We start from the raw sequence: 12,520 nt of genomic DNA, 5'->3' as shown, positions 1-12,520 counted from the left end.
ATGTATTCCCCGGTGGCAAGCTGGCCGCAAATTCGGCTGGAGCATGAGAATACACGATATATACGCGCCACATGCATGCGGATATACAGGAGGATATATCTAGCGTGAGCAAGGTTGATAAATTATATTCGCACGCAAAGGCACAGTGGCTGCTCTGCCAAGCAGTTGACGCGAGCATGCCGGCTTTTGATGGATCCATGCCCATTAAACGAGGGCATGTCGTACTCTTGCTTAATTTGTTGAGGTGAGCAAGGTGGAACTTTATACTCATTTTAAGCAGTACTCCCTCATGTCTAGATACATCCATTTCTGTGACAAGTAATTCCAAACAGAGAGAGTATTATATATAGAGAGATGGAGATAGAGATATCATATTTTTCTTTTTTGGATATGAATGGAAAAGCCTATCCTATTTTTTTAAAGGTAAACCTATTTGACGCTTAAAGCAAAGCATTGATGGAGAAAAACACATCCGAAATGTCCTGGGTCCGACTCATTTCAATTTTGTTCCACTTTTTATTGCGTTCTTTTTAGTTTCCCTTTTCTCCTTTTTTATTTTCATTGTTTCTTCCATTTTTCTCTTCTTTTCAATCTTTTAATTTTTATCATTCTTATTACATTATTTTAAAGTATCTCTTTTTTCTTAGGGGGTTGCACATTTTTCCAACGGTACATGAACATATATACTGACATGTGTACCAACGCGCGCGGTCTTCTTCCCGGCGGACGGCGCCATATCTGCAGGTCTTTTCCTCCCCCTCTCATAGCTCCTTCCACCCTAGCGCTGCTGGTCCTTGGCGGTCCCTGGTCGCCGGATTTGGTGCGTTTGGGGTGCGGGAGTGGCGGCAGTCCGGGAGAAATCCTTGGCCGGTGTGGCCCGGCCACGACGGTGATGACATCATTTGTTGCCGTGCCCCTCTCTGGAGGCTCCGTCGAGGTTCTGTTCCCCTCTCCCCCTCTCGCCCCGGGTGAAAACCTCATCCTTTTGGATGGGGCGGCAGCGACGCTCTCCGCCGTCACCTTCTTGGAGGTGCCGCTCAGGTGGTTCGAGAGATGCGAGGGCGTTCTGATTTGGGGATTGGGGGATCGACGGTCATGTGGTCCGATTTTATCGTTCTGCGCTTCTGTCCTCATCTCCTTTGATCTTGATAGCTTCATCCCTTCGTGTGTGGCTCTATGCGTGTGGGCGAGGATCTTCCAAGGCGAGCTCGTCTCAGCTGGGGGTGGGGCTGAGTATCTCTCAAGGTTGTTCGTGTCTGCCATCTTATCTGGCTCTAGGGTGAGCTTCCCCATCTTCCGACGGTACGGCGTCCTTCGAGCCAGGACGAGGGGCAGGGGTCCTCTTCGGAGATGTTTTCGGGTAGGTTGTTGCAGCTCACCACTCCTGGTGTAGATGAGGGCATGCTCCCTGGCTATGATGGGTCTCATCTTGTTAGTGCTTCCGCTCCACCTATGGTGCTCATTCTGCGGCTGGGGACATCATCGACATCAAGCGAAGCTTTGTTGTCCATTATGTTGTAGTGCTTGGTGTTGTTGATGTTTGTAAGTTGTCTAGTAGCACCATGTAGCCGTCTTTTCCTTTTTTTCCTCTTGTGTGGTGCTGTCCGATGTAACTCCTGGCCGGTTGATGGCTTTATTAATTCAAAGCCGGGCTCTCTCTCGAGCCTTCGTTCTAAAAAAAACATGCGTATGAATATATATATTGGAAAATTTATGAACCTTGAACCTTTTCCTAATACATGCATATACTTTAGTATACATAAATTTTTTCAAATATGAAATGGCCATTTTTATTTAATATCTGTCGACACTTATACATATACGAACATGTTTTAAATTCGCACAATATTTTCTCCATGTCTAAACTGACCTTTTGACAATATCTACATTTATTAATAAAAACATTATTCCAACATTAAAAATTATGGACTTAATTTTGCAAGTAAAAAATTGTGGACTTATTTTTTTAGGGGGAACACACTCACTTTATTGATCAATAGAAATTACAGTAGGAATTACATTTGGGTCATGTGGGCTCAAAAATCATGGACTTAATGGTCCATGTAATAGTAAATGACTTCATATAGGGGGCCTACAGGCAATACAACACTATTGCGGAGCCACTGTGTGTAAAAATTCTGGGCTAGCGCACAAAGAGTGTGACGGGGCTGGCTCATTTGCGCATCGCTCTATAGTTGTAGCGTCTCACAGGATTTCTCTTAGATACACAAGATTTTCTAATCGATTTCTCAAAAATTAAACTGCAGCGGAAACGTTGAAAAACTATTAAAATATATAATTGTTATTAAATTTTAGAAACTTTATTACTTTTCCAAAAAATGTTCTCAAATTGATAAAAATGTTAAAAAATTTAAATGTCCATTTTCAGAAAGCTTTTTGTCAATTTTACTTTTTTTTCATGTTTTTAGAAACATCAGAAAATTATGATTATTTTCAAATATTTTTTATGAATATTGTTTTCAATTCATTATGGTAAATTTCTAAAATTTAATGAATGTGCATGTATTTGAGAATTTAATTTTCTTAAAATTTAGTAAGTAGACATTTTTAAAATTTGTAAACTTTTATTAGTTTTTGAGAACTGTGTTAGACAATCATGGAAAAAATTCGACAGAAAATAATACCCAAGAAATGAAAATAAAAAGAAAGAAGGTGGGAAAAATGAAAATCAAGGGAAAACACCAGAGAAGCTAGTATAATACCACACACGTAACAAAAGAAATAAAAAAAAGTCAGTCGTAGTGGCGCAGGTAAAGTCGCTAGATTTCTGTGATTTGTTGTAATTTGTCCTTGTTAGCGACGAAAAGGAATCACACACTACTAGGGGGGGGGGGGGCAATGAGTGCGGAATTCCGGTATTAAACTATGGAATGCCGCTTGCTCATTATTTTTGAGTAATTGGAATGGCCCTTGTAGCTCAGATAAGATGTGTTAAATCGTCAGAGCAGAGCAATGTCCACCCAATCAAGGCCCATCGGAAAATGGCCCACTAATAGGAGCAGGTGCTTTGGCATTCCAGGACCTGCGGGAGCCTTTATTTGACGCATTCTGCGTCAAGTATAATGTGTCAATTCTTGTGGAGCATAATCCACTAGGTTTATTAATTAATGCGCAAAATAGGAAGCATTTTGCACAGGGCACCCCTAACTAGGACAACCCATTAAAAAACAATAGCGACGCGTGGCACTGTAGTGAGATGTACTATAGTGTTTTTTTTGCTAAAAAATAACTGTAGTGTGTTTTTTTCAAATAGATTTCTAAAAAGCACATCAAAAATATTTTTAACAGCTTATTCAAATTCCAAATATATTGTATATCTTATTTTTTAAAAATTATAAATCAAATTTTGTAAATTCTGAACACATTTTGAAATTTCCTATTTCTGAACAAAATTTGAAATTTCCAAGAAAATTTCAAAAAATCCGAACAAATGTTGAAACTTTCAAAAGTTTTCCATGTTGCAAACAAATTTTTAATTCTAAAAATATTCAAAATAAAATATGAACTTTCCTAACATTTTCTGGTTTGAAAACAAAATTTGAAATTTCTGAACATATTATAAACAGGAGAAAATGGAAAAGCTAGAAAAAAGGGTAAAAGAAAACTGGACTGGATGCTTATGGAAGGTTCCAAAACCGGAGCCCACTAGTGTCTCCAGTATTTATCGGACCGTCCATTTTTACTACTCCCTCCGTACCAAAATATATGACGTTTTGCAGTTCAATCGATAGGAAACACTATCCGGACTCATTTGTCTGATATTCTTCAAAAAGATAAGTCAGTTCATCACGTGGTTATTTCTACGCATGAAATTCTACCGACATATATTCAACCAGAGTACCAGACTAACAACACTGCCTCCTGTACTAATCTAGAGTGCATCATTCACTCGCACGGTCGCGCCATCACTACACCGTCTGATTTCTTACTAGAGTATCAATTTTTACCGGCCCTCCGTGGTGAAGGATATGGAAATGGAGTTCCTGGATTCATCTTCAGCAATGTTCCCCAGCGTGGAGGCCCTGGTCGTGTCGGTGGCGAACGTGGTGTTCGTGTTCGCGCCGGAGCCGGAGCTGGACGCCGAGCCGGTGGCGCTCTTCCACCGGCCGACCCGGCCGTGGACCGCCGGCTTCCCGGGCTTGGGCAGCGTGAAGGAGTCGCTGGAGAGCATGAGGTGCACGCTGTACATGTCCGGCCGGTCTGACACGACGGCCTGGCAGCACAGCAGCCCGAGCTGGACGCACATGGCCACCTCGCCGGCGTCCCAGCCGGACAGCCCCGGGTCCACGATCTCCAGTGACCGGCCCTCCTCCGACAGCTTCCATGTCTGAAAGTTTCACCATAGATGAATTCTTCAGTTCGGTTATCACTTATCACTCTTTTCATATTGAAAATGTAAAATGCAGGTTATGCAATCTTTTTTTTTTTGAATAATGAGAGATGCTCACGTAATTCAACAGGTCGATTTTCTCGTCGCCGAGATGCCGGTCGATGTTCTTCCTCCCGCTCACGATCTCCAGCACGAGCATCCCGAAGCTGAAAACGTCGGTTTTGGTCGATAAGTACCCGCTCATCGCATACTCTGGGGCCATATAACCACTGCAAAAATCGCATCATTTCCTGTTATTCATTTACACAATAATAAAAAACCTATTGAATGGAAGTGGTACATGTGTTTGGGGCTTACTATGTGCCAGAGATCCTGAACGTGTTCACGTGCGTGGCGTCTTCGAGGAAGAGCCTCGCCATGCCGAAGTCCGAGATCTTGGGGTTCAGCTTCTCGTCGAGGAGCACGTTGCTCGCCTTGATGTCCCTGTGGATGATCTTCACCGGGGATTCTTCATGGAGGTAGAGGAGGCCCCTCGCTAGTCCGAGGATTATTTGGTACCGTTTTGGCCAGTCTAGCTGCACCCTCTTCTTCCTGTCTGAAAGGAAGCAAATTCAGTGCAGGTTCAGATAACAGAGCAGCTCTTCTATGCTCTGTATACTGATCTAGTTTGCAGGAATCGATTGTTAGGAAATTGTAATTTTACTGGCACATGCTGCTTATATAAAAATTCAGACTGCTTATGTTAAATCTTAAAATTGTGCTCATACCAAACTCCAAAAAGTTCTTCCGTGTGCTGCATACTGATCTACTTTGCAGGAATTGATTGTTATGCAGCTGTAATTTTTTTTTTTTATGATTTTGCAGAACAGAGTGAACTCAGACAAGCTCATTCTTTTGAGATACCTGACAAACACTGCAAAGATAATTTTGCCAATTCTATGTTTTTCTCATGTTTCACTGGTATAAACTCAGATAGCTTAGTGTTTGAGATCCTTTCGTGCAGTGGACTCAAGAGGCATATTCCGTTTTAAATCAAATCGCACCAATCCTTTGCTGTAATTTTGCATCTTTATGTATATACACAAGTGCACCTGGTTTGCTTGCTGACAAGAATAAATCCTAATCAAGAACTGGTCTGCTGTGGATGTGACATTTGAACCTTCCGGGTTAAGAAATCAGGACTCTGCTTCTGATTCAGTCAAGGTCAATGATAATACTTGGAACCAGCTGTTATATGAGCACGCAAAGGCCAACTTTAATACTAGCTGACATCAATTCAAGACTTGCAACAGACTGAATCAAACTGCTGTTGACACGAACATTCAGTTGTCCGTTTCGATTGAAATTTTAGGCACCACTGAATCTACTGAAATCGATCAGATATTTTGATTTTCAGATTGGACACAGAGAGCTGAAGTTTTCATCTGAACTAGTATGAAATCCACCCATGTTTTAGCGCGCAATTCGAGTTAAAAATGAACCGAATTCTGAAGTTTGAAGATGTATAAGCAGAGGCTGGATAAATGGGGATCGGGGGTGACTGACCGAAGAGGATGTGGTCGAGGCTGCCGTTGGGGAAGTAGGGGTAGACGAGCATCTTGTGGCCGGCGGCGGCGCAGCAGCCGAGGAGGGAGACCAGGTTGCGGTGCTGCACCTTGAGCAGCAGCCGCACCTCGTTGAGGAACTCCCGCACCCCCTGCCGCGACTCCAGCGACAGCCGCTTCACCGCGATCTCCTGCCCGCCATCCAGCACGCCCTGCACATGCATGCATGCAGATTTCTTTCATCAGCGATCGATCCAAGGTCCAAGCGCACGCGCGCGCAGGGAGACGATCGGCGAGGAGGTCGCTTGCCTTGTACACGGGGCCGAAGCCGCCGCGGCCGAGCAGGTTGCCGTCGGAGAAGCCGGCGGTGGCGGCCTCCAGCACGGGCAGGTCGATGAAGAGAGTCCACTGGTCCCCCTCCCGCCCCGACGCGCCGGGGCCGTCGCCGTCCCCGGCGCTCTTCCTCCGGCGGCCGCAGCACGCCCACGACCACGACGCGGCGGCCGGCGGCATCTCGGGTCTGGCTAGCGAGCTAGCTAGCACAGCCAAACACCAACGCGACGCGCCGCCGCCGGAGACAACGGAGAAGCCTCCCCTGCTCATGCGCCAAACAGTCAGAGAAAGGCTCTGGCGGCGCGACGTCGAGCCCGCCGGCCGGACCGGGCCACGCGCGTACTAGTAGCGAGGATTAGGAAACGTGACGTGCTCACATACCATACCACTCTCTGTGGCTGCTAGCTGACCGGCGCAGGGCAGTGGAGCAGCAGCGGGTGACAAGTGTGCCCCAGCTGCTGTTTGCGCGGTGGGTAATGGGACCGTGGGACTTGGAATTCGACGTCAACCACGACGACGGGTCTCCGGCCGTGCGGCCGCTGTCGCACACTCGAGCGTGGGCGCGACATGTGCAAGCGAAGCGCGTGCTTGACTCTCGTACGGGTCAAGCGGCGGTTAGCCGTCGTGTAGTGCGGGCGGCCGTCCTCTCCTCCATCGGGGGAGCCAGGTGCGGAGCCAGAAAATTTGGTCATTGGTTGTGAGAATTGGTACGACTAATATGAATATGTGAAGTGTAAAGTCCAATTTTAAATTATCTTACCACAAAGTTATAGCACCCGAAAACAACATAATAAATAGAAATACGGTATCACATATCACATGTTGTGTTGCATTAAGAAATGAAGTGTGCAAGACATACCGGTTCAATAAAATTATGAAATTACTTGTTCGCATATTAGAAATAGAGTTGTATCAGGTAACTTTGTAGCCCAAGTGTAGCTTCTCATCTTCTTGGAACATGTGAAAAATGAAAAGTTAGTTTGAAAAGTTAGAATAAGTACTATCAAGCGAAAGAATCTTGTAAAGTCACTCACATTTTAAAGTATCCCCTTTACCAAAAAAGGCTTTCGCCCCGCTTTATATATAAAGCCACGATCAGAAAAACAAATCCAGATACAACACGCCATCACCCCACACAACACACACATCCAAGGCAAGATATAAGGGTGCCGATGCACCGCAACACTACCCAATCGAGAGTTATTTATCCAAAACCACCACATTATGGGCTAGGGTAACAGATCGGTACCACATTTGAGGCAGGGCACACAAAACCACCAACAATGGGTCTAATTTGTAACGCGGAGCACTGACGCTGCGTTTTAGCCCAGAAAACAGCGAATCCGACAGGACGCCGTTAGACGGCGAGGGACGGCCGTTTCGGCGTGCCCGTCTACTAGGTCAAGCCGTTCCCTTCCCCCGCTCGATTCAGTCCTTCCCCACTCCGCTCCGATGGCGACCAGCTCCGGCGGCGACGGCGCACACGGAGTCGACGGAAGCGGCGATGCCGCACTCAGCGGCGAGGGTGGTGGTACTACTTCAGGGCAGAAGCTGTTGCGCTCGCAATGCGGGGTCATCGGCCCCCACACCGATGGCGGTTGCGACCTAGATCCAGAGTCTGCCGCGGCGGCGGGCCTGTCGCCGGAGCATGGTACCGAGGAAGCAGCTTCGCAGATTGGTCCCGCGGATGTGCTCCCGTTCGCCCCATCTTCAACTAGGTAATCTGAATCTTTCAAAATCTGTCCTTTCAATCTTTCCTCCTTACTGCAGGATCTGTTTTATACATTGATTTGTTAGTCATTTAGAAGTGATTGTAGTCCTGAATATTTGTCGAATATCACATCTTTAGTTAGGGTTCAGTTATCTTAGTAGTACTGTATGGTTCTGAATTTTTGGAGAAAATCACACTGTAGTGTTCATTTATGGTATTACTACACTGCATTGTAATTTTGTAATTTATGGTATTGCTACACTGCATTGTAATGCTTTACACTGCATTGTAACCAGTCTGAGCTATATTAGGCTTGAAGATATTGTCTTGTTAATATATGTCTATTTTAGGCCCGAATTGCTTACACTGCATTGTCATGTTTACTATAATTTAAAATTTTGCTTATACTGATAGTAATGTTAGTACTGATTTGCCATGTTACTATAATTTAAAATAGTTCATTATAATTGTCAGATATAATGGTCAGTTATGTTAATACAATTGACTTGTTAATATTCATTTGTATGTCTATTTTAGGCCTGAAGATTTATGGTCAATCTATTTCCAGTTTCCTGGGAAGAAGTATGCTCTTGTTAAGATGCCTGAAAGAGAAATCACTTATGGTAGTTTGGTCAATGTAATGGTCAGCAATGGATACTGTAAGGATGACAGTCTTTGCTACTTGAAAGAGGAAGATCTAGGGCTGCAAGGTGTTTGTGTCATTAAAGGCAACATTGAAGTAGTTCACATGCTGAGACAATTTGAGAGCACCCAGACATTGTCACTGACAGTTAGAAAGGGAAAGGTAGTTATTGAACCATCAATTGGAGAATATCAACATGCACAGCAAATAGAAGAAGAAGCACATGTTGTTTTTGTTGTTCCTCCGGCACAAAATCAGTTCCTCCTAACTGTCAGTTACATCTTGGGATACAGGAAAGTGTAATTTTTTGCCACTCAAATCAGTTCCTCCTAACTGTCAGTTCCATCTTGGGACACAGCTTAACACTGAAGTAAGTGTCAATTATGCTGATTTTCAGTTTGATTCAGATGAGGAGGACAATGCAGTTAGTGAGGAAGCAATTCCTGTAGGCATGGACACTGATGAGGAGGACAATGCAGTTAGTGAGGAAGGTTCAAGCAGTGATGAAGATTTTGTAGTTGATGTTGACCACTTAGATGCAGGAGAAGAAGAAGATGACTCAGATTCAGTGCAGTATGTAGAAGAACAAATTGCAAATAGGAGGACAGAGGAACCTGAGCTAGATGAAACTCTTTCTGCAATAAAGAGGAAGAGAGCTGAATACATGTCAAGTACACACTGTGAGGGGGACACAGATCCTGAAGATATATATGACATGGAGCAGGAAGAAGATGATGAGGAGGCCCAAGAGATGCCAGTTCCTGAGCCTGTTAAGAAGAAGGCAAAGAGGCCAGGTCCTACAAGTAGGTCCCACTCTAGTGCTGGTCCAAGCATTAATCCTGATTGGTTTCCATCTTCAGAAGAGGAAGATACATGCTTTGAAGCAGATGATGATGGAAATGAACCAATGTCCTTTGTTATCAGCTCTGGCAGAAGGAGTAGGGCTAAGAAAAGACCACCTAGGGTCTGGTATGATGAGAACAGGATGCATCTAGAACAGCAATTCCAGCTAAACCTCTGTTTCAAAGATGTTTACCAATTCAGAGAGGCCCTTGTCAATTTGCATGTGAAACAACTTAGAAGATATAAATACCACAGAAACTGCAGTGATGGGGTAATTGTTTGCTGTGAGGGAGATGGTTGTCAGTTCTACATGGTAGCAGCACAGATAACAAATGAGGCCACTTTCTGCATTAAGAAGATGAGGTTGGAGCACACATGTCCCACCCAGTCTGAGAAAACTAGGATTAGTTCAAGGTGGCTTGGCAACAAAATGCTTGAGACCATCAGATCAGATCCCAACACTATTGTACCTGCTATTGTTGACAAGGCAAAGAGGCAATTTGGGCTTGAGATTCCTAGGATGATGGCATGGAGGGCTAAGAAGAAAGCAAAAGAGATTGTGCTTGGTGATCACAAGAAGCAATATAAGAGGTTGAGAGACTATTTGGAGACCGTGAAGCTTATAAATCCTGGATCTAGGTGCATTGTCACTACTGTTAGTGGCAAAACTAGAGAAAATCCTACTGCTGGACCAAGGTTCCATGGTCTATTTTTCAGTTTGAATGCATGTTGTGAGGGCTTCTTGAATGGATGTAGGCCATTCATAGGTCTAGATGGCTGCTTCATCAAATTGACTAGTGGTGCACAGATACTAGCAGCTACTGGAAGGGATGCAAACAACAATATGTACCCCATTGCCTTTGGAGTGGTTGGAGTTGAAGATACAGTTAACTGGTCCTAGTTCTTGACACAGCTAAAGTATGCTCTAGGAGGAAGTGAAGAGGGCAAGTTTGGAAAGTACACATTCATGTCTGATAGACAGAAGGTTAGTTCATTTAGTTCATTTGCTTGTTTATTTAGTTGTTCATTTATTTCATTTGCTTGTTTATTTAGTTGTTCATTTAGTTCATTTGCTAGTTTATTTAGTTGTTCATTTAGTTCATTTGCTTGTTCATTTAGTTGTTCATTTAGTTCATTTACTTGTTCATTTACATGTTCATTTAGTTCATTTACTTGTTCATGACTAGTTGGTAGGTGTCGAGTCGTAACCCTTATTGTTGACACTTAGGCATAGATAGCCTAGGGTGACCCATGTGGTATCAAAGAACATATCCATCATCAAAGTGATGCCATCATGACTAGTTGGTAGGTGTCGAGTCGTAACCCTTCTTGTCGACACTTAGGTATAGATAGCCTAGGGTGACCAATCTATCCTAGTTGATCATCAAACTCATATAAAATCATATTAACTCATATAAAATCATATTAACTCATATAAAATCATATAAAATCATTTAAAATCATATAAAATCATATAAACTCATATAAACTCATATAAAATCATTTAAAATCATATAAAATCATATTAGCTCATATAAAATCATATAAAATCATATAGAATCATATTAACTCATATAAAATCATTTAAAATCATATAAAATTATTTAAAATTATTTCAATTCACTTTCATGCAGGGTCTACTCAATGCAGTGACAACAGTATTCCCAAACTGCCATCATAGGTACTGTTTGAGGCACATCTATGCAAACTTCCATAGAGCAGGATTTGGAGGAGAGGATTTGAAGAGATGCATGGATGCAGCTGCCTATGCTTACACTGAACATGACTTCAATTTGGCCATGGAAAGCATGAAGGCTGAGTGCACTGCTGCTTGGGAGTGGATGTCAAGAATTCCTGCTAAAGCTTGGTCTAGGCATGCAATGGACACTAATTGCAAAACTGATTTGGTGGTGAATAACTTAAGTGAAGTTTTTAATAAGTACATTCTAGATGTAAGGAACAAGCCAATTGTCACAATGATCAATGGGATCAAGGACAGGTTCCTAGTGAGGTTGCACCAGAAGAGAGAGGGTGGAAAATGTGCTAGATGGGAGATTGCGCCAACCTATGCAGAGAAGTTGGAGATGAACAAGAAGTATGCAAGGGATTGCAAAGCACTGATAGCTGGCCAAGGACTTTTCCAAGTCACTAGTGGAGACAAGACCTATGGTGTTGACACAAACATACAGATATGTGGGTGCAAGAAATGGGACATCACTGGAGTTCCTTGCAACCATGCTTGTTCTGCCATCTATAGGTCTAAACAGCCGCCAGAGGTCATATCAATGTGTTCTTCAAGAAATCTATGTACTTGGAGGCATATAAGCCAGTAATTTACCCTATTCCTGGTCCAGATAGCTGGGTGAAAACTCCAACACCTGACATTGAACCACCACAGTTCAAAGATGACAAGAAGGGGCCAGCAGAAGAGAAAAGGAAAAAGGCAAGATTGAGCCACCTCAAGCAAAACAGACTTCTAGGATGGCTACTATAACATGTGGGAACTGCAAGCTGCAAGGACACAAGTACACAAGTTGTCCTAAGCCATTAAGGCCTGATTTGCAAATCAGGAGGAACAAGCACATGGTATTTTCATTTTGAAATTACTTGAGTGTTCATTTCTATTGACTGGTTATTATAAAGTTGTTTAATTTTTTAATTACAGGAAAACAGGACTGTACCTGAATGGCACCATGGTGCAGCTTCATCTGCTGCTGGAAGGGGTGCTACTTCATCTGCTGCTGCTGGAAGAGGAGCAAGGTCTGCTTCTACTCTTGGAAGGGGTGCTACTTCTTCTCCTACTGCTGGGAGAGGTGCAAGATCTTCCACTGCTGCTGGTGGGGGGGGCAAAAAGGTTCAAGCCTCCAAGAAGTTCTGCAGAAGCTTCTACTAGCCAGCCTGCAGGCAGTAGGCCAAAGAGGACAAAGTACATCAGCAAGAGGATGGAGGGGTACTTCTATGCCAGTGGGAACTACTAAATGCTCAAATTTGAAGTCTGTATGCAAGTGCATGTGTGCTAAATTAGGCATTACATCACTTTAATTATGACATTATGAACCTATGTATGGCATTATGGCACTATGGCACTCAGAACC

At 43.5% G+C, this 12,520-nt stretch overlaps 1 protein-coding gene across 2 annotated transcripts; it reads right to left on the bottom strand.

Moving 5' to 3' along the window:
• Positions 1-3,740: 3,740 nt before the first annotated feature.
• On the bottom strand, positions 3,741-6,626 carry LOC119274469 (putative receptor-like protein kinase At4g00960). 2 transcript variants are annotated; one of them, XM_037555175.1, is made up of 6 exons: positions 6,610-6,626; positions 6,205-6,490; positions 5,897-6,107; positions 4,709-4,946; positions 4,470-4,620; positions 3,741-4,348 (listed from the first exon to the last, which is right to left on the bottom strand). In XM_037555175.1, exons 2-6 carry the CDS (start codon positions 6,406-6,408, stop codon positions 3,965-3,967), a joined length of 1,188 nt encoding a protein of 395 aa, XP_037411072.1. In that variant the 5' UTR covers positions 6,409-6,490; positions 6,610-6,626; the 3' UTR covers positions 3,741-3,964. The 2 variants fall into 2 exon arrangements, with proteins under 2 accessions (XP_037411072.1, XP_037411071.1); XM_037555174.1 differs by lacking the exon at positions 6,610-6,626 and having other exon boundaries at positions 6,205-6,571.
• Positions 6,627-12,520: the final 5,894 nt, after the last annotated feature.

Source organism: Triticum dicoccoides, chromosome 3B, assembly GCF_002162155.2.
Source record: "Triticum dicoccoides isolate Atlit2015 ecotype Zavitan chromosome 3B, WEW_v2.0, whole genome shotgun sequence".
NCBI lineage: Eukaryota > Viridiplantae > Streptophyta > Magnoliopsida > Poales > Poaceae > Triticum > Triticum dicoccoides.
The sequence above is the reverse complement of the archived record's forward strand: the minus strand, read 5'-3'. Positions and strand labels throughout refer to the sequence as shown.

Coding starts and splice junctions, on each gene's coding strand:
- LOC119274469 (XM_037555174.1), bottom strand. CDS start 6,498: ATGAGCAGGGGAGGCTTCTCCGTTGTCTCCGGCGGCGGCGCGTCGCGT. Junction 6,108..6,204: donor GCTTCGGCCCCGTGTACAAG/GCAAGCGACCTC, acceptor ATGCATGTGCAG/GGCGTGCTGGATGGCGGGCA. Junction 4,349..4,469: donor AAATCGACCTGTTGAATTAC/GTGAGCATCTCT, acceptor TGAAACTTTCAG/ACATGGAAGCTGTCGGAGGA.